The sequence below is a fragment of the Manis pentadactyla genome, chromosome 7, assembly GCF_030020395.1.
Source record: "Manis pentadactyla isolate mManPen7 chromosome 7, mManPen7.hap1, whole genome shotgun sequence".
Lineage (NCBI taxonomy): Eukaryota > Metazoa > Chordata > Mammalia > Pholidota > Manidae > Manis > Manis pentadactyla.
Window position 1 is genome coordinate 33,274,806 of NC_080025.1, and position 22,787 is coordinate 33,297,592.

Below are 22,787 nucleotides of genomic sequence, written 5' to 3' on the forward strand. Positions count from 1 at the left end.
AAGGAAAAGGGACTGGGGAGAATGGGAGGGAAGGGAGGGATAAGGGCGGGGAAGAAGAAAGGGGTATTAAGATTAGCATGTATAATGTTGGGGGGAGCTATGGGGAGGGCTGTGCAACACAGAGAAGACAAGTCGTGATTCTACAACATCTTACTATGCTGGTGGACAGTAACTGTGGTGGGGTTTGTGGGGAGGACTTGGTGCAGTGGGACCCTAGTGGACATAATGTTCTTCTTGTGATTGTGGGTTAGTGATAACAAAAAAAAAAAAAGTGGTTGGAGGTATGAACAGACACTTCTCCAAAGAAGAAATTCATGTGGCCAACAGGCACATGAAAAGATGCCCCACATTGCTAATTATCAGGGAAAAGCAAATTAAAACCACAGTGAGATATCACCTCACACCAGTTAGGCTGGCCAACATAGAAAAGACTAGGAACAACAAATGCTGGCGAGGATGCAGAAAAAGCGGAACCCTCCTACACTGCTTGTGGGAATGTAAACCAGTTCAACCATTGTGGAAACCAGTATGGAGGTTCCTTAAAAAGCTCAAAATAGAAATACCATTTGACCCAGGAATTACACTCCTACGAATTTAACCCTAAGAATTGATCCCAGTTTCAAAAAAACATATGCACCCCTTTTTTATTGCAGCACTATTTACAATAGCCAAGAAATGGAAGCAACATAAGTGTCCATCAGTAGATGAATGGATAAAGAAGAGAAGATGTACATATACACAGTGGAATATTTATTATTCAGCTATAAGAAGAGAACATATCCTACCATTTGCACCAACATGGATGGAGCTAGAGGGTATTATGCTCAGTGAAATAAGCCAGGAGGAGAAAGAAGTATCAAATGATTTCACTCATCTGTGGAACATAAAAACAAAGCAAAAACTGAAGGAACTAAACAGCAGCAGACTCACAGAACCCAAGAATGGACTAACAGTTACCAAAGGGAAAGGGACTGAGGAGGATGGGTGGGGAGGGAGGTTTAAGAGGAATAAGGGACATTACAATTAGCACACATAACGTAGGGGGGCACACAGGGAAGGCAGTGTAGCACAGAGAAGACAAGTAGTGACTCTATAGCATCTTACTATGCTGATGGACAGTGACTGTAATGGGGTATGTGTTGGGTACTTGATAATGGGTGGAATCTAGTAACCACAATGTTGCCCATGTGATTTTATATTAATGATACCAAAATTTAAAAAAATTACTTTGAAGATTAAAAAACTGCCACTTTTTATTTTATTTAAAAAATAAAGCTTTTAAAAAAAATGTTAGAAGTCAGTTATGTTTTGTTATTTTTATTATTGTATTTCCTTTTCAGTGTATCATTTGTAACTTTTGTATCTTTTAGACTTGGAATGGCCAAATACCAAGGTGAAGTTCAAAGTCTGAAACTGGACGATGACTCAGTCATAGAAGGAGTAAGTGACCAAGTGCTTGTGGCCGTTGTGATCAGTTTCACTTTGGTTGCTACCCTGGTGTATGCACTTTTCAGGTGAGACCAAAGGGCGAAAGGATTGAAATCTGTTTGCAAAGGCCAGAGAATCTTTGGGCTTCTGACTGCTTCTAGGAATTTTTACCACTTAAAATATGAAAAGCAAGTAATAGATCTCAGTGACTGTATATATTTACTTAAGTATTTTATTTATCACTAGGTTCTAAATGCTCCCATATATATGTTTCCTGTCACCAACTGCCTTATCAGATAAAATTTAAATTTATCACCCGTATTTTGAATAGAATGTTATTATTTTCTATGAGAATATCACAGTTTAAAAATGTAATTTTCAGAATTGAATGCATCAACATGTTGGCGATATGTAGATAGTGCAAAATATTTTCAGTCTTTAAGTGGAAAAACTGAGGCAAAAAAAAACTCTGACAGTATAAAGGGAATGAAGATTAAAATTAAAATTACTGTTACAGAATTAGGAATAATACTTAAAGGCCTCAGGTGTTTATATACCAATACACAGACACTAGGCTATAAACTAGAAATTCAAGTGTCAACACATGGAGAGAAAATTTTATATATATCATTCAAACAAAAATGGACAAAACATAAAAGTGAAGAAAGATTAATCTGAAAAATTACAAATAAGTGAATTTCTATACAAATTCTCTGTAGAAAAGATTATTAAACAGAATGAACACTTAGGAAAAATAATAATAATTTGTCCTTTTACTTCTACATTGTTGGTTTCTATTTAGGATAACGTTATCTTGATTTCAGTAGGGCATTTTACATAGTACCTATTGATAATACTTGTGGACATAATGGGAAAATTGGTAACCAGATGGTAGCAGATTTAACTGAATTCAAAACTGGTTTATAGGCTATCCTAGAAGTATACGGAGTAATGCTTTAAGTGAACCAAAAAGGAGGACACTGGATTGTTGCAGAGCTCTGCCCTTGGACATGCTGGACTAATGTCTGTTAGCAACTTGGATGAAGACCTAAGAAGTGTGCTTGTTAAATTGTTGGTTGGGAAATATAGCTAAGATATTGGTAACACAGAATCAAGATTTAAAAATGGGTAATCCTATACATCTTTGGTCAACTGGCCTTTGACAAGGATGCCAAGACTTTTCAATGGGGCACATTTTCAACATACAATGTTGGGACAATAGGATAGCCACATGCAAAAGAATGAAGTTGGACCCACACCAAGTCATATGCAAACATTAACTTAAAATGAGTCAAATATCTCAATGTAAGGGCTAAACTGTAGAACTCTTATAAGAAAACATAGGAGTAAATCATTAAAATTCATAGGTGTGACATGAAAAACATGAGCAACAAAAGAAAAAAAATAGATTGGATTTCATCAAAATTAACTTTTTTGTCTCAAAGGACATCTTCAATAAAGTGAAAAAACAGACCATAGAATGGGAGAAAATATTTCAAATCATATATCTGATAAGGCACTTGCATCTGGAATATATAAGGAACTCAAAACTCAGTAAGAAAAAGCCAAATAATACAGTTAATAAGGATGTGACCAGACATTTCTCCCAAGAAGATATGAATAAGCCAATAAGTACATGAACAGAGCTCAACATCATTAGTCATCTGGGAAATGCAAATCAAAACCACAGTGATTTCAAACAATAAGGCTTCTCTCTCATTTACCAACTTTACATTTCCCTGTATGGCTCCGGAAGATGACTGGTTAGCCAGAGACGGGTAAGATTCCTCAAGGGAGGAACAACCTAAGACAGGCGCAGTCGCAGGGGGGCCATCAGGTGAGAAATTGAGGATCAACAGAGGTGAGGCTTAGAACCTCACCCCCCCGTTCTGAGAGAAATCTTCTGCATACGTGGATGTTTTATTGCCCTTGTCTAGCTTGGATTAACACATAGTCTATAGGCACACACTTGATCATCTACATTTGCTCTCTTACAACACTAAACTATGTTTTCTACCTTTATCTTGTATCTACCTACCACTTCAGCATTTTATTAAAAATAATAATAAAGAGAGAAATGTGGTATCCACATATAAATCAAGTATAAAAATCAAATGAGTATTCATATTTGAACTGACTGTTTATAGTTCATAATGCATGAGCAAAACCGAAAGCTTCTGTGATGACTGCCCTTGTACTGTTCACCATGTAACTTATTCACTATGTAAGAATTTGTTCGTTATGCTTCAGAAGATTGGAGACTGACGAGAATTAGGCTTGGGGTGGATTAATGATTGTGCATGGAGCATTGACTCCCCTATACAGAATTTTATTGTTGTTAACAACCATTTGATCAATAAATATGAGAGATGCCCTCACAAAAAAAAAAAAAAAAAAAAAAAGTACACACTTCCAATTGTAAAATAAATAAGTAACCGGGATGTAATGTATAGCATAAGGAATATAGTCAAAATATTGTAACAACTTGGTATGGTGATAGCTAGTACCTAGAATTATCATGTATATAAATGTTGAATCACTGTGTTGTACACCTGAAACTAATGTAATACTGTGTGCCAACTACCCTTCAATATAAAATAATTATCTACAAAAAAAAAAACAAAAAACAAAAAAACATCACATTACAATAAAAAATAAAAAAAACCACAGTGAGATACAACTTCATAGCCCCTAGACTGGCCAGAATCAAAGTCAGATAATACCAATTGTTGTTGAGAGAGAGAAATTGGAACCCTCCACCACTGCCCGTGGGAATGTAAAAATGGGTCAGCCACTTTGCAAAACTGTCAGTTCCTCAAATGATTAAACACGAGTTACCTATGATCTAGCAGTTTCACTCCCAGCTATATATACCTATCAGAAAACAAAAACGTGTTTTCACACAAAAGCTTGTACAGGAATATTCACAGCGGCATCATTCATAAGTGCCCAAAGGTGGAAACAACCCTTATAGCCATCCACAGGTGGATGAGTAAATCGTATGTGGCATGTCCATACAATGGAAGATTACTCGGCTATAAAAGGAATGACATACTGATACATGTTACATCACAGATGAAGCTTGAAAACATTATGCCAAGACACAAAGTCCACATATATGAGTCTGTTTGTATGAATGTCCAGGATGGGGAATCAATAAAGATAGAAGTTAGATAGTGGTTTTTTAGGACTGGAGTGAAAGATGGGGGTGTAAGGGATAGCAGCTAAAGGATACAGGGTTTCTTTTTGAGGTGATGAAAATGCTCTAAAATCGACTATGACAATGCTTGCACGTATGTGTGAATATACTGGAGACCATTGAATTAAAATATATTTTGAATGTGTAAATTGTTTGGTATGTGAATTGTATCTCAATAAACCTATTTAAAAATGGGTCATGGCCAGGCAAATACAAATAAAATATCTGCTCTTTACCTCTTAAGAATGGGATACAGATATGAATGTACTGTCATTGAAAGTATCCCAATAAACCTTCGAGCCAGAATTACTGGAAGACCCATCACAAAACCACAAGTAACCTATGTTGTTTACAAGAATTATTTCTTACAAGATTAATTTCACTTTAAAATATTATTTTCCCTTAGCTTTCTAATTTTCCCTACTATGGATATCTATTACTTCTATTACAAGTTTTTTCCCCACAGACTGGAAAGATGTGAAGCCCAAACTGAAATTTTCCATTTAATAAGGTAATTGTGTATTGTAGATATCAAAACCTTAACACTGTGGGCTGAACTAATTGACATAACCACATAAAGGTCACATTTGGTTTATATTCAGTTTGGGTCAAGAATTTTAAACTGATAAATATTCAGGGGAAATTATCAGAATGGGTAAAGCTATGGAAACAAGTCATAAAAATGCTTGAAGGAACTGGGGTTATCTAGCTTAGGGGAAAAGACCTGTTGGACATAAACGCTGTCTTTAAACATCATGAGGGCTTGTTTTGTTGAAGAGGTATTAGATTTATTCTGTGTGGCTTCATGGGGAGAACCAAGGCCAATAGGTGCAGAGAAATGAGATTTTGGCTCAATCTAAGGATAACTTCAAATTATGTAAGGTGCACCCCATCACTTAGCTATTGTCTTGAGTGTGTCATATGATTGCACGCGAGGCCAGTTTAAGTTCCTGTCTGGCTCTTCAGATTCAAAATCATTTGGCAATTGTAATCCTGTTGCTTCGACTTAAGTGATCAATTAGTGATGAGTTGGGAGAGGGGTAACAATGTGTAGTTTGAAAGTCAAGTAAAGGAACCTTTGTTGTCTTTTCTGTAATTTTTTTGATGTTTTTAGTCATTATAATTCATTCTTTTTGCTGTATTGAAAAATACAGATAAAATTTACATTTTAAATACACAATTCAGCTCTAAGTACATTCACAGTGTTGTATAACCATCCCACTACCTATTTCCAGAACTTTCCCATCACCCCAAACAGCAGCTGTACCAATTAAACAACTCCCTCTTCCACCTCCCCCAACCCATGGTACCCTCTATTCTACCTTCTGTCTCAATGAATTAGCCAATTCTAGGTATCTCATAAAGTGAATCACACAATATTCGTCCATGTGTGTCTCGCTCTTCTCACTTAATGTAGTCCTTTCAGGGTCCATCTGTGTTCTAGTATGTATCAGAATTCCTTCTTTTTTATGGCTGAATAATATTCTGTTGACTGTATAGAACCCATTTTGTTTATCCATCTATTGATCGACATTTGGGTTCCCACCTTTTGGCTACTGTAAGTAATGCTGCTACCAACACTGGTGTACAAGTATCTGTTTGAGTTTCTGCTTTCAATTGGAACTGCTGAATCTATGGTAATTCTATTTTTAACTTTTTGAGGACTTTCCAAACTGTTTTTCACAGTGGCCGCCCCATTTCACATTCCGACCAGCAGTGCAGAAAGCTTCCAGTTTCTCAACATCCTTGCCAACACTTGCTACTTTCTGGAGTTTTTTTGAGAATAGCCATCCTGATGGGTGTGAAGTGGTATTTCATGGTTTTGATTTGTATCTCATTAATGACTAATGCTTTTGAGCATCATTTCATATGCTTATTGGCCATTTGTATGTCTTCTTTGAAGAAATGTCTACTCAAGTCCTTTGCCTATTTGTGAATTGGGTTGATTTCTTGTTTTTGAGTTATGAGAGTTCTTCATATATACTGGCATTAATCACTTACCAGACATATGACATACAAGTATTTTCTTCTATTCCATGGGTTGTCTTTTTGCTCTCTTGATAGTGTCCTTTGATACACAGAAGTTTAAAATTTTGTTCAAGTCCTGTTTATTTTTTCTTTTGTTGCCTGTGCTTTTGGCATCATATTTAAGAAATCATTGTCAAATCCACAATCATGATGATTTTCTTGTTTTCTTTGAAGATTTTTATAGTTTTAGCTCTTAAGTTTAGTCTATGATCCATTTTGAGTTAGTTTTTGTTTATGGTATGAGTTAAGAGGCTAATTCCATTCTTTTGCATCTGGATATACAGTTTTCCTAGCACCATTTGTTGAAAAAATTGCTCTTCCCCCAATTGGAGAGTGTTGGCATCCTTATCAAAAATCATTTATTGCTATATATATGTGAGAGTTTATTTCTGGACACTGTGTTCTGTTCGATTGGTTTATAGTTTGTCCTTATGTCAATACCACACTGTTTTAATTGTTACAGCTTTAGTAAGGTCTAAAGTCAGAAAGTGTGTGTCCTACACTTAAGAACCTGAGCTACAGGCCATTCTCTTCTTTTTCAAGATTATTTTGGCTATTTGGAGTCCCTGATATAAATTTTAGGATGGGTTTTCTGTTTTTGTAAAGAATACTGTTGGGATTTTGACAGGGACTGCATTGCATCTGTAGGTAGAATACTCTGGGTAGTCCTGTCATCTAAACTTAACGTCTTCCATCTTTCCACAAAAACAAGATGGCTTTCCATTTGTTTGTGTCTTCTTCGATTTCTTTTAGCAATGTTTTGCAGTCATAATTAATTTCTTTTTAAACTTTTTTATTTGTTCTTCCTTCTTAAAATATTAAGAAAAGCTGCCATTTTATTGACATACCAGAAACCAATCAAAACAGCCTGGTAATCAGTTTGACCTATAAACCACATACTTGCACATTCATAAACTTTGATTCAAACATTCTTTCTTGACCCAGGTTTTGGGTATAATTTGTTTCCTCATATCAGAGGTTCCTGGCTCCTTTCCAGGGCCACATATAACTTAACTGGTTTGATAATTTTGGTTTCTACCTTGAAACAACAAGGAAGGACCATAAATCATTTCTAAATACAATAACAAATGTGCTTTGATTCTGTATTAGCACCACCATTTTCCTTGACCTACTTTTGACCTACTTAGTGTCAGATGTCCTGTCATTTTCTCATAGCTAAGGTGATCACATTTTGGAGATGTTCTAATCTCATTTCCACTCTATCTTAATTATCCCATTGTTTTCTAGGTTTTGGGTTCTATACCCGTAGTTGGCAGTCACACTCAAGTACTTGAGCTACAGGCCATGCTCAGCATCTCAGGCTGTTTGTTCTTGTTCTTTGGCTATACTTCCATTTTTCTAATATTGTGTTACCAGATTTAAGAATGTTATACCTTCTCTATTGTGGAAAGAAACCAAAAGACAGAACTTGCCGTCACATGGTTTATATCTACACTCGAAAACATGATGACTTTCTTTTTCCGTGAAAAGGGAGTGGTTTTCTACTCAGAAGAGAAATGCTGTTAGCTAGGTATTTACTGATGTTAAATGAGCTGGCTCCCATGCTGTTCTGGATATTGTTTTCGCTATGCAGTAGCTTTCTTAACTCCATCATTTATTCAGTCACAAGAATGTAACCTTTTAAAACAATCCACCTAAACTTAAGGAGTTTGTTTTGAACAGAGTCCAAGTAGTTTATCACATTTAGGTTGAGCTTCTAATTGGATATTTAACTTTAAATTGTTTTTATGTTTTCTTAGAACTAGTGGTTATATTTTATCAGCTTTCTTTGAGAAAATTTATATTCTTTTTACTAGAAATTGAATAATCATAGGATGGCTTTCTTCTGTTTTAACTGGTCCCATTAGGATATTGATCCTTATTGCTGATAGATACTGGTTCACCTGAAGAATAAAGGCTTTTATATAACACTGGGATTGTGCGGATTTAAAATATTGCTGTTAAAAATGTTAAGTTTGGAAAAACCTGTTACAGACAAATGGAACTAAGCTGTGATTCAGATGTAAATCTTTAGCTTCACCCACCAAACTAACACCACTTATCTTCAGTGCTCACGTGTTTTCCCATCCTTTAAATCAGCCACTAGTCTTGCCTTTGAATCTCCATTTTAATGGTTAGTGTCAAGATATTTATGGTGTCAGGTTTTGGCTTTTATATATTATATAATTCTGCTTTCTCTTTTTCTCTTTCCTCATCCCTTCATAGGTGAAAAGTTTGGAGAAAACCTAGTTAATTATGGAAAAGTTTTCAAATGCATAATATATAGATTTATATAGCTGCTTATTTTGAAGGAATTTCATAAAGGAAATAAATGTGTGAATTGTTCTTTATTTTATTGTAAGCCTGCAATTATTAAATCCTCCAGGTACTAGCCTCTGGGTTTTATTATTTGCCAGTAAACCTGAAATTCGCCGATAATCAGTGATCTCAGAACTCATAGGAATAACATGGAACATGCAGTCATGGAATTGAAGTACATGAAAATATGCCATCATTTATATTAAGTTACCAGTCGTTCTTGGTTAAGAACTAGACCTATAAAGAAAATGAATTCATCTGACAATATTTTATATTCAAAGTTTATTGTATTTTATTTAACAGAAATGCACATCAAAATATTCATCCAGAAAACCAAGAGCTAGTAAGGGTGCTTCGGGAACAGCTTCAAACAGAACAGGTACTGTGGCTGCAGAGATCTGTGTGTCTGTGTGAGGAGGAGTTACTAACTCCCCTTGCATACAAAACTGTGCTGAAACATTAATAATTTTTATTTTTTCCTGCTTTGTTACCTTAGTCTGTTGATTGTATATTTTCAGGTTAGGCAAATAACTACTCAGTTTATAGAGATGTGTGTGTGTGTGTGTGTGTGTGTGTGTGTGTGTGTGTTTTATTCCTACTTGCTTTAAAGGACAACTGTTATCTTGTTATTTATTTGGAGGAAATAATCACTGTCTAATTGCCTTTCCTGATATATAGTGGAAAAACTATTCTTTCTAATATATATTCCCTTAAGGCCTACAAAGAAATGACTATAAGGGGTGGCTTTTTTCTTCTTTTCTTTTCCTGCCTTGATCAAAGTTAACAAAACTAGTTAGGCAAAGATGAAAGTTTTCTCCTTTGCCTCTTCTTTGCTTTTAACTGATGGACTCACTAAGAACCAGAAATGTAATATATTTAATGAAGGCTGGAATAAGTAGGATATTGTACACCTTCATGCTGAAATAGCTAACACTGAAAACAAAAATTATACACTGATTTCCTGCCCACCAATCAAAGTTTAGTTACAAACGGGTTTTATAACTATCCATTCATTAAATATTTATTAAACATCTGCTATATGCTGGACACTGTTTGAAACACTGGGAATTGACTTGTGAACTAAACAAGTAAAATTCCTGCTTTTGCAGAACTTAAATTAACTGATGCAAAAATTGTTTAAGTATATTAGTAGTACTCTGTACCAGAGCTATTGTTATCAGTAATTTACGTGGGGAGAGTGTTTCAAAGTTTACAAACGGCTTTCATATACAACTAACTTATTACATCTCCAGACCTGATAAGTAAAATGACTACTATTATTCCCATTTAACATATGAGATAACTAAGATTTGCTTAACTCACATGAGGACTATACGAATCCAGCTATACAGAGTCCCAGACTGAGGTGGACTTTCCAGATTTCTTTGTGTGCCTGTCTTGTTCATTGGCCTCAGACTTCTTTAAGCATGGCAGTTAGCTCTAGCTGGTGTGTGCTGTCCTAGTCATGCGGCTATTTTATTTCATATTAACTATTAAAAAGGGAGCACTTTAGCCACATTTCACATACTCAATAACCACATGTGGCTAGTGGCTACCATACTGGACAGCACAGATAAGGAAGCGTTCCATTATTGCATGAAGTTCTCTTGGCCAACACTGGAAATTGTTCTTTTGTCAATTTATTTCCAAAGAATAATAATGATGAAGAGAAAAGGTTGAGAGGAGAATGTTAAGTGCTGGTTTTCTTTTTGCACCATTGAAAATGACATAAAAGACTCTAATCAAGGTGTGACCTTGGCTTACAGAACATTCTGGTATTTTAGGGCTGATTTAAGAAATATGAGATTTGAGTTATGCTTATTAATTTAGGGTGATGAAAATCTTTGATTCAGTTTACAGTGAAGAGTAGGATATTGTACACCTTCATGCTGAAATAGCTAACATTGAAAACAAAAATTATACACTGATTTCCTGCCCACCAGTTTAGTTACAAATGGGTTTTATAATTATCCATTCATTAAATATTTATTAAACATCTGCTATATGCCAGACAGTGTTTGAAACATTGGGAATTGACTTGTGAACTAAACAGGTAAAATTCCTGCTTTCACAGAACTTAAATTCACTGATGAATTCACTCAAATTAACCTCATATTTAGAAAATTTTATCTTTTTTTGGTAATTTGATGTTTTTAATGCCGGCATCTTTGCTTATAAGATATGTGCTGGATGCTATAAAACAGGTTTTGATAAGTATTTTAAAATATGTATGTTACATACCAGTGCTGGATACTTTTCTAGCTCCTGGGGTATTACGGTGAGTCCCACAGATAAAGTCCTTGTCCTCATTGCACTTAGATTCCAGTGGGTTCTTTGGTATCTGGATGCTTCTCATAGTGGTGATTCTGTTCACCTATTGATCCCTGTTATAGTCATAACAGTGATGTAACTGAGAAACATTAAAATTCACTAATCTGGCCATATGAAGGATTAAGTTCAAGTTACCAGTGGTCTTAAATTTTTCTACTTCCAAAATAACAAAATACGCTTCTTTGAAAGTTTAATTCTGTTCTCTTGTACATCATATATGAAACAGTTGTCAGAAATGTATGAATCAAAAAATGTTAAAAATGATAAAAAACGAATACTTGGGAAGCAGTTTGACATTTATTAACTTACACCTTAGCTTTGTATTCTTCACAATAACTTACTCATTCTAATAGAATAAAAGAGAAACTCCTGAATCTTTAAACTGTATTCAAAAAGGAAGGTAGAGACCATGAAGCTTAAATTAAATAACTATAAAGCCTCATAACTTTATCAAAGTTACAAGACCTTAAACTGTGGCACGTCTAAAAATTGATGAGAGTGATACACTATTGACTGTATTCTTAAGAATAATTTAGTATGAAGATAATTGGAAAACCCCGTGTGTGCATGATATAAATCTGTACATGTTTTTTTCTCATCAGGATGTGCCTGCTGCTGCCCGACAGCAGTTCTATACCGACATGTACTGTCCCATCTGTCTACATCAGGCCTCCTACCCTGTTGAAACAAACTGTGGACATCTTTTTTGTGGTAAGAAAACAATTCTATAGTAAAAGTGACTCTTTAGACTGAGACCCACAAGTGTATGGAAGCTGGATTCCTAGCTTTCTCTTTGTTTCATTTTGTGTTTTATGAGTGGGGTAGATTGCTTCTGTAATTCTGCTGTACTTCTCAGCCACCTTTATTTAGTGTCTGTGAGTTCAGATATTCTAAAAAACCAGTTCTTTAACTTCTTGACAAACAGAAATGTGCTTTGATTAGTCATTCAGGTATATCAGTACCTTATCGGAGTCACTGAACCCCCTCATATTCATCACTTTTGCTAGTTTCATGTATTACTCATCTTTCCCAAGGCAGGAGGGCTTTTCTGTCAAGAACCCTGCCCAGGACCTTCCCTTAGCTCTATTACCTTATTTTTTACTCTGAGTCAGCACAAAATTTCTTGGTCTCTCTTTCCTTTGTTACCTCAAGAGGATCGGAGGGGAAGAATGAGAAACCTCAAGCAGGTACTGGGACAAAAAGGGGACATGATTTCACACTTACTTAGTACCGGTAAGGGATGCTTTCTACCTCCAGGCATTTTTCCTAAATCTCCAGAAGTATTGCATAGAGAATGATGAGAGAGCCTGTTGTTGTTGCTTGTTGTGGTTATCTGAGATTGGGGAGCGTCAGTTACTAACATGCCTACTGTGTGCTGGACACTTAACATACTTCATTTCATCTAATCGCACAAGTGAGGAAGCCGAGGCTCAGAGATCTAAAAACATTTACCAAGGGTGACCCAGCTGCTAAGGGACGGATCCAGGTTTTAAACCTAGGTCTGATTTGAAACCCTCTGCTCAATTCTGCTATGTGATTCATAGCTTATACAACTACTTTCTTAAGATTTATCCAATCACTAGACCTATTTGTTATCTGTAGTATTTCTGTGTGAAAAGTTGTATTCAACATAGGGTTCTAATTGCTCTCTAGATGTACCCAATTTCCATGTAAAAACTAATTTAAAATGTAGCATACAGTGATCATATTATAGCTTTCTCCCCTTTATAACTTCTGTCTGAGATTCATTATGTAGAATTCTTAGGCATACAGTGTTACTGCTTGTGTTTTTAGGGATGACCTAACTATTTGAAATCCATACCATGCAGTGCAAGATTTCCTATACCCTGTGCTCATTTAGTAAGTACTGACCAATTCCATTATTGTTTACTTCATTAATTTCAACCTCTTTCCTTAGGTTTTTGCGTTAAGTTCCTAAAACATTATAAAACACTTACTTTAATGTCTACTTTTAATTATCTGCTGGAAATGCCAATGAGCAGCAGATTTATGAAAGACCAGATAGAGATAATTAAATGGCCATGAGAGAAAGCAGGTACCTCCCCCTCTCAAACCTCTCATAATATTGCCAATCAATTGGACATTCTTTTTCAGAGTCTGGCTATGACCTCAGCCATCCTCTAGTGCAGCAGTGTTAGGAATAGTGAGGTTTGGTAGGCAAGGTGAACTGTCTCTGCCAACACAGGCTTAGGTAATTCACTGAATGCATGACCCAGTCAACTGAAAGATGGCTGTATTGTGTTCTTGGTTTTACCTCTGGCTGTGAGGACATAGGGTAGATTGCTTCTGATACCCTGCTCCACTTGTTAGACACTTTTATTTACTGTCTGTAGGTTCAGAGGTTAAAAACAAATAATTAGTTATTCAGCTTCTCAATAAACAGAAATGTGTTTCTTTGACTAGTAGTTCAAGTATGTGATACCATGTATATTAAGAGCTCTTCAGCTTAATAATCAGATGTGTATGATCTGAAGAGTGGGATTTTCTGGCCCATAGTTTTTCACTGCAGGCAAGGACATCTATACCCCAATTTGTGATAAAGAGATGTTGAATTAAATAAGTTAATATATGTCCAAATACATTGAACCTTTGGGTGAAAATGCAGTAGGTAAATGTAAGGCATTGTTATAGGTGGTGATAATAATACCAGCAGATTTGTAAGTTTTGCTCTCATATATTTCTATATGAAATCATTGCTCAAATAACCTAGTATTATCTAGTTAACATAGTTCTCTGAGAGTAGGAAAAGATATCAGGTAAAGATTGTTTAGCTTTTAAATTCACCTTTAAATCGTTGTACCAGTTTCCCCCGAGTCATACGAGTGTCCAGTTAGGGTGGCCTTTCCCGGGTCCATTGGTTTGCTCCCCAGGTCCTCATACACCATTTATTTCTGCTGCTGGCATTTGCTCTTGCTATTTATTCGTAGAACTTGAAGTGTCCACCCTCCTGTTTTCTATCTAAATCTTACTCTTGTACAAAGTTCAGTTCAGGTCCTGTCTACTCTACAAGTTACTCAACCCCAGAGAGTTCTCCCTTTCAGTATGTCACCTTGGTCTCCTCAATTTTATAGTCATTGCTTATTCTGAAATCTGGACATTTACTTGATCTGGAAAAAATCAGAATAAAGAACAGAGGAGGCCTAAGCTGGGTTGCTAAGGAAGAGTAAGAATACACAGGAGATCCTGGAGGTAGAGGGGAGAGAGGAAGCACTCAGTTCAGGTCCACAGTGGGACCTGGATGGTCCAAGAAGCAGGTGTCCTGCAGAGAAGAGAAGGAATTGGCCCCTTAAACATCAATCAGTACTTAGAAATACTCCTTCATTTGTCATCAGTCTGAACGTTGGTGCTTCTACTCTTAGCTCGCTACCACTTTTTGAGTGTTTTAAGCTATGTTTAGCTGTTCTCCTGCACATGAACACCATCAAGCAGAAAACATGGATTTCTTACACAAGTCAATTCAATTATTGAACTGGATTATCAACTTTATTAGGGCAGAGAGCATGTAATCTTGGTCTCCTTTGGTTCCTTGCTCACACTACTTAATTACTATTATTGATACTTCAGTAATTTGGCTTTGAAGGCTCTTAAAAAAAATAGTTATGTTTTTGTAACACAGATATCAAATTTGGAACATAAATTTATGCTGTGATATGTTGTCATATTTACAATGATGTTTAATCACATAGCAAGTGCAGTATTTTCTGTTAGGCCTCATAGCATTGAAGCAGTAAAATGCATGCTTGTTTTTTTTTTGATTATGTAAAAATGTCTGTATATTAACTAATAATTAAAAATATTTTTCAATGGCTGAGAATTATTAGATTTGAATTTGCCTGAATAGTTAACTGAAGTAAAAAATATTTTAAAATAAGGTGATACTGTTAAAGTATTTCAAATAATTGAAACTCTCTCAAGATACATGGTCTTTAAACCATCAGTATTAATTTTTTTTCCCATTAGGTACCTGCATTATTGCATACTGGCGATACGGTTCATGGCTTGGGGCAATCAGTTGTCCAATCTGTAGACAAAAGGTAATGTTTGTATCCAGAAAACATCATTTATGCTAGTTCATTTTTTAAATATTTATAGTTTCTGTATCTAACTTCTGAATTATTTTGGTATTTTTAGGAGAATTTCATTTGTCCAAAGCTTCTATGATTTTACTCCATTATTTTTAAAAATTTGTTTAAGATACCAAAAAAAAAAGACTTCCCTTTGAAATCCTTCAGGTGTAGTAAAGAACAGCTGGTAAATGAATTCTCCCCCAAACCCTAGTAAGTCTCTGTTGTAACACCAGTGAAGGAGTAACTAACCTAGCTCATCAGTGTCCCTTACACAAAGACCCACAGATGTACTCCTTTTGAAAAAAATTGCTTTTCCTTTTAAATTTATTTTTAATTGCCCTTCTCCAGTGAAGGTCTACATAGCTTTAAATGATGAATAATAATTTTTCAGAATATCTCTTTTGGAGATATAACCACATTGCATTACCCAGAACAGATTAAACCATTATAGTTAGCACAGAAGCTCCCTCAGAAGAGAGCAGGAAGTCTCTATAACCACACACAGAAGACTGAAATGTTCGCGCAAGTGAGATGCACCAAATTCTTTCCATTTCTTTGACAAACTGGAAAAACAAAACACAAAAAAATCTGAGAAACCGAGGTTTAGTGTTTATATTAGCAAATACAGGAAAACAGGACATACAGTTTTTTCATATTTCCTTCATATTTATTTCACTGTTCATTTTGAATAAAAATATATACCTTTCTGATACTAGGTTATGCACATGTAAGAAGACAGCATCTCCCTGGGGAGTCTTCCAGTATGTAAAATACTGAAGTGAGGATAGAAAGTTTCCAAGTAAAGACGTCAAATTAGATATGTATATTTGCTTTTGTTCTCTCTTGTAACCCCACTAAAAACAACAGTAAAGGACATTTTGTAAAGGCATAAACCTACAGAGACTGAAAAATAAAATGACAGAGATGGAAATTTTCAAACATTTATAAAATGTAACACATCAGAAAAGCACACAAAACAAAGAAGTACAGCCCATATGAATTATCACAAAGCAACACTTCAGTCATCACCACCCAGATGAGAAAATAGAAACTGGCCAACAGCTCCAGAGGCCTCCTTGGGACCCCTTCCAAATCTCCACCCCCTCCTTCCTCCCTAGAGGTAACTACTATTGGACCTTTATGACAGGCATGTCCTTGGTTTTCTATAGATTTATTACGCTAGCATGCACCTCTAAGGTTAATGTTCAATCTTGTGGGATTTTTGGATTTTTAAATAAATAAAACCATATAGTATGTATTGTCAAGTGTATATACATATGTACATGTACACACACGTGCATGTATGCACACGTACATACCTTCCAGCCTTTGTTCTGGCCGTCTACTTTCCCATCACACTGCTTGCTTTTTTGGTCTAGAAAGGGAGACTCGCTTGCTTGCTTGTACATCCCCAAATTTCTACCTCTTTCACATTTAACTTTCTGTCACATGGTCAGGAAGAAAGTGGATTCTGTACTGCCTCTATGTCTGATTTGATGTGTGACACAGGCAGTCCACACTGGAGCTTCTTTGCCAGTACCACCTCTCATCATCTTTAGCTATCTGCCAGCAACACTGAGACATGCCATAGCCCTGGCATTAAAAAGTTAGTTCTACCACCTGTCCCCCATTCTTGGTTCTACCATGGCTTTCCATCAGACATATATATATATTAGCAGGGTGGTATCCTTTGGACTACTCATAAATTGACTAGAGGGTAGGAAGGTGGAGATGCAGTTGTTTTAATATAAAAGTTTTTGGTTCCCTAATTGTAGAGTAATTCATCCCAGAGGCAAGACAGATGGCAGGTCCCTGCTCCATCTCTTACTCCATTGGAAAGAAAAATGCACAGGCTGTTGCCTTTGACCAGAACACACTCACCACTTCTCTTCCTGAACACTTAACTAAAACGCCAACAGTCCTAGCCCTTCCAGGGCTAGCTTAAGTTTCCAGCTTTCTGGACATTCCGGGAAGAAGCCCTAACAAGCGTGATTAGAACGCCTCCCACAGTCCTCATGATGGGCTGCTGGACAGGTCTGCCTCCCTTCTGTCTTGGGTATTGTGGGCAGCAAGGGGCAGGGCCACATCCTCATTGTTTTTGTATATCTAGCACTTAGCACAGTGCCTGGCCCCACAGTAGATGTTGAGTTAATAACTATTGAAAGATTGCATTTTTGTTAACAAACTCTTGAAGAGATGGCTGTGCCTCCCGTTCCTACCATCTACTGCTATTAGCCACTCCTGTGTGTAGCTGCTTGGAAAACCCCTGAGCAGTGGGAGGCCCTGGTTTTACAGCCGAACTGATGAAGGATATTAACAGCAGCTAGATGGTTTAAACTAAATCTGTCACTGCTGCTTCCCATTTTTATCTCATTGTACAGTGACCCTTTCTTTAGGGTTGTCCTATTTTAAAATGTCCCTGTTCTGCAAGGTACCATCGTCTTGAGATTAGGGGTCCTTGTGTATCCTCTTTACCTCCATCGAGGAAACAAATGCTTTATGTAAAAGGATCAAGAATTACTTTTCTTGATTACAGTGGAGGTGGGCGCTGGAGAGCTGATCCCGGCAGTAGCTTGATCTTTGTTGTTATGGCTGATAGCTTTCAAAGATATTTAAATACCAACAAGGATAAGGGATCATGATTTTAATTTTTAAAAAACCCTAATTTTTCTCTCTTAAAGTAATAGGTATGTATTTTTATGTCACTTTGCTCCTGAATGTTTTCTCATCATTCTTATGTCTTCAAAATACATGTTAGCCCAGAGCAACTGTTGGCTTTATCCCTGGTATAGATTGGGAAATACTAGAACCACTGTTTCGGTAAAGTACCTATTTTGTTTTATAGGAGTTCAAAATACATTTTGCAAATGGATTTTATTCTAAGCAGTAATAACTTACCTTCCTCCTATGTTGCCTTTATTAAACAAAATGAGTGAAATACAAATTCAGAAGCTTTTCTCATTCTATTGAATGATAACATAGAATGAAAAATATTATTGCTGCAGTAAAGTAACAATATTTTTCCTGTAATATACAGGTAACTTTATTGCTAACAGTATTTGGTGAAAATGACCAGTCTCAGGATGTTGTACCATTGTACCAAGATATTAATGATTATAACCGGAGATTCTCAGGGCAGCCAAGATCGGTAAGTAATATTATTGCAGGTGCAAAGTTAAGAGTATTTTTTTATTGTGAAAAATCTCAGTGTTTTCATGTGTTGGGTAAAGTTTTTACCTTTATCAATGTTGTCAGTCACTGATTTACAGCTTTCACAAGGACTATAGTTTTCTATCTTTAAAAAAAAAAGGTATTACAAAAGTCTTTATGAAAGAGATACCAGGATAAAACCAATAGAGAAATTGGAGGGAAATGTAAAATAATTGACTCCTATGTGATTCTAAAATAGGGTTTGTCTTATGTGACATCTTACAACTGCGAAGTTATGGAGAGAGTTTTATAATTATGTTTTACTCCATTGTATTTATCCTGCCCCATTTGAAATGTTCCCTTAGGAAACCATAGGTTTGGGTTGTTTTGTTTTGTTTTTTCAGTATGTTATTTTAGCTATGTAAAAGCATTCTAGTTTTAAAATTCTGCATTTGACCCCATACCCCAAAAGGCATTAAATAGATTAAAAAGTGTCATATTTTACTGACTCTTTCCAGTTCTCTCAAAAATCTAACTAAGAATTCTAGAAGTGTGTATATAACTGAATATGTACTTCCAAAAGCAGACCAAAAGCAGACCATACTAACTACAGATTTACATGGAAAGCCCAGACCCACCTCCCCTCTGACCTCTAGACTTTACATCTCCACCTGCTCAGCTTACATCTCTGCTGGGCTGTCCTTTAGGAATCTCAAACTCAGCACCTATGGCATTGAACTGATTCCTTCTTTAACTCTATTAACTCTTCTCCATCTTGCTCAGCTCAGTTTTGATTTCTTCCTTTCCCTCATTCCCTCATCCAGTTGATAAATAAGTTGTTTCATTTCTTTTCTCTCTTTTTGGGGGATCCTGTTGTTTTCACTTCATAAAAATGTCCTATCTTTCTTCCGCCTGCTACTTCTATAGCTTTTCTTCTTCCTTCCTAATTACAACCCTTAAATAGAATTCATCCCTCATATCGAATTTACCGAGTATCATAATTCTTCCAAGTGGTAAAGATACCTCAAGACAAATGCTGGGCATAGAAGCCACAGGGCATAAATATTCAAAGAAGTAAAAAGCTAACCTTTTCAAACAATAAGGCTTCTCTCTCACTTACCAACTTTACATTTCCCTGTATGGCTCCGGAAGATGACTGGTTAGCCAGAGACGGGTAAGATTCCTCAAGGGAGGAACAACCTAAGACAGGCACAGTCGCAGGGGGGCCATCAGGTGAGAAATTGGGGATCAACAGAGGTGAGGCTTAGAACCTCACACCCCCCGTTCTGAGAGAAATCTTCTGCATACGTGGATGTTTTATTGCCCTTGTCTAGCTTGGATTAACACATAGTCAACAGGCACACACCTGATCATCTACATTTGCTCTCTTACAGCACTAAACTATGTTTTCTACCTTTATCTTGTATCTACCTACCACTTCAGCATTTTATTAAAAATAATAATAATAAAGAGAGATATGTGGTATCCACATATAAATCAAGTATAAAAATCAAATGAATATTAATATTTGAACTGACTGTTTGTAGTTCATAATGCATGAGCAAATTCGAAAGTTTCTGTGATGACTGCCCTTGCACTGTTCACCATGTAACTTATTCACTATGTAAGAATTTGTTCTCCATGTAAGAACTTGTTCGTTATGCTTCAGAAGATTGGAGACTGACGAAAATTAGGCTTGGGGTGGATTAATGATTGTGCATTGAGCATTGACTCCCCTATACAGAATTTTATTGTTGTTAACAACCATTTGATCAATAAATAAGAGAGATGCCCTCACAAAAAAAAAAAAAAAAAGTACACACTTCCAATTGTAAAATAAATAAGTAACCGGGATATAATGTATAGCATAAGGAATATAGTCAAAATATTGTAACAACTTGGTATGGTGATAGCTGGTACCTAGAATTATCATGTATATAAATGTTGAGTCACTGTGTTGTACACCTGAAACTAATGTAATAGTGTGTGTCAACTACCATTCAATAAAAAATAATTATCTAAAAAAAAAAAAAAAAAAAGTCCTATCTGTAGCTTTCCTACTGGGCCAAGCATCGCCCTCTCTTGGGATGACTGCAGCAGCCTCTTCTCTGGGACTTGTTCTCTGCACAGCAGCCCAGGGAATATTTTGAAAACATGTAAGACCATGATGTCCTTGTGTGTTGAAACTTCTGATGTTCTGGAGTAATGTCCAACCGTATGTGTTAACAAGGCCCTGTGTGCCCGAGTCCTCACTGTGCTTCCAGCTGCACTGGCCTTTCAGTTCTCACAGCACACTCCCCACCTTGCCATCCAACCACTGCTGTCACAGGTTGACATTCCGTGGGTTGGGATGCTTGTCCCTCTGCTCCTCCTGTGGCTGACTGCTCACTCTCCAGGCCGTTCTTAAATAGACCTTCCTCAGAGAGGTGTTCCTGATCGGCCGAGGCGCTCTCCTTTATTGTCCTCCATACATCTCCTTCGCAGCATTTGTACTCAAATTGTGTTATCTTTCTCTTGGTAGACTAGAAGCTTCATGAGGGCAAAGACAATGCTTGTTTATATTCACTACTGTATTCTCATTGCCAGTCCGTGCCTGGGATGCAGTAGGTCCTGAATGCCTTGAATAAATTAACGAGTTATCCTTCAGATAAGAGTTGACTCTCCTCCTCCCAGCCAGGATTCACTGCCTCAGTACTGAACTCCTGTATGCTCTTGGGCGCCCTGCACATTCCCTGTTCTGTATGTTAGTACGTTTACTGGCATACGGTGTCAGCTGCTCTTGGTGATCATGGACAGATCTTCCAGATGTTTAAGAAAAACTTAATCCAATCTCTATTGTCTCCCATCGTTATTTGGGAGCTCCTTCTGCCATTTTTCATCTAGCAGTTTTTTTTTTACACACCTCCCGTTACCTCCATAGGTTAATTCTTTGAAAATGAATTTTTAAAATTCAAGAACTACCAGTGAACTTACAAAATCACTTTAAGTTATTCATTCACATTTTTAAGTGTGAAGCATACCACTGCTTAATTTTTTTTGTGTAGCTGTCAAGTAGATATTTAATGAGTAAGAAAGCCTGGTATATGATGAAATTATAATACACTAAAGACATTTAGCTCTTTGATATTTTACCTCATTCAAAGTTGGAATAAGATTGTGTTTAACACACAAACTTTTCATAACAACTCATTTCATATTATCTAATTATTACAGATTTTGTATAAATGATACCATATGAGAAGTGAATAAATAGTTCTAATAAAGGACAGAAATGTATTCAAAAGACATACTGGCTGGTTGTTGGAACAGTTAAAATAATTATCATAGACCTTGTGAAAGCTGGGCAGCGTGTGCTTTAAATATTAGTTTCTTCCACAGAGATTAGAAAATTAACATAGGAGGTGATTCGGAAAAGACCATTTTTGTTCTTTTGTGACCAGGTTTCCAAAAGGAGTTATAAGATTGTCTTTATCTGGTGGAGTTTTTAAAACTGTTTTCTCATCGTTTGCTCAATTCATCCTATTTTTGTCTCCATTTCCCCCTTAATTGGCACTTGTTTAACAAATAAAATGCATAGAGTTGGATTCATGATACTTAATACAGATTGTTGAAGGTAGCTGCACTGTGAGCAGTGGATGACCCCGGGAGTTGATTTACTTCCTCTGGTGGTTTTCTCTGCATCCGCCCACCCCTGAGAAATGAGATCATAAAGGAAGTTATGTTGAGAACTGATGATAGCTCATTACTGCACAGAACCTGATATACCACGTAGGCAGCTAACAAACCACACAGAACAGATAAGTTTGCAGTCAGAGAATAAACTGACTTGCTCAACATCATGCAGATATTGCTACTATTTTATAACAGCTTTAGTTAGTTGTAGTTTACATGCCATAAAGTGCATCTGTTAAAAGTATACAAATCAATGGTTTTTAGTATATTCACAAAGTAAATGTAAGCTGTCACCATGATCTACTTTTAGACTATTTTTCTCATCCCAGAGGCTTTAGCAGTGCCTTCCCATTTTGCCCTTCTCTCTCCTCTCCCTAGTCTTTGGCAGCCGCCACTTTGTGTCTCTGTAGATTTGGCTGTTTTGTATAGTTCATCATTTCATTTAAATGGGGTCATGCAGTACAGGCAAACCTCGGAGACACTGCGGGATGGGAGCCACACACCGCGAGAAAGCAGATTATCTCAGTGAAGCAAGGCGAATGAGTGTTTCACTTTTCCAGTGCATATAAAAG

The 22,787-nt window shown here is 36.4% G+C and overlaps 1 protein-coding gene and 1 long non-coding RNA gene across 7 annotated transcripts in view; one reads left to right on the plus strand and one right to left on the minus strand.

The window, feature by feature from the left end:
* RNF170 (ring finger protein 170) overlaps positions 1–22,787 on the plus strand; it is a 35,374-nt gene that overhangs the window by 10,282 nt on the left and 2,305 nt on the right. For 3 of the 6 annotated variants that reach the window (XM_036880753.2, XM_036880755.2, XM_036880754.2), the window contains exons 2-6: positions 1,371–1,514; positions 9,278–9,353; positions 11,908–12,016; positions 15,287–15,360; positions 18,431–18,541. In XM_036880753.2, the coding sequence (XP_036736648.1) occupies positions 1,378–1,514; positions 9,278–9,353; positions 11,908–12,016; positions 15,287–15,360; positions 18,431–18,541 (507 nt within the window). In that variant the 5' untranslated portion in view covers positions 1,371–1,377. Of the gene's footprint in view, positions 1–1,370; positions 1,515–9,277; positions 9,354–11,907; positions 12,017–15,286; positions 15,361–18,430; positions 18,542–22,787 lie in introns of those variants that run through there. The other 3 variants (XM_036880758.2, XM_036880759.2, XM_036880757.2) reach the window with 2 other exon arrangements.
* On the minus strand, positions 15,700–22,329 carry LOC130684450 (uncharacterized). Its single transcript, XR_008998728.1, has 2 exons — positions 18,631–22,329; positions 15,700–15,956 (listed from the first exon to the last, which is right to left on the minus strand). It is a non-coding gene; the product is annotated as an uncharacterized LOC130684450 (long non-coding RNA).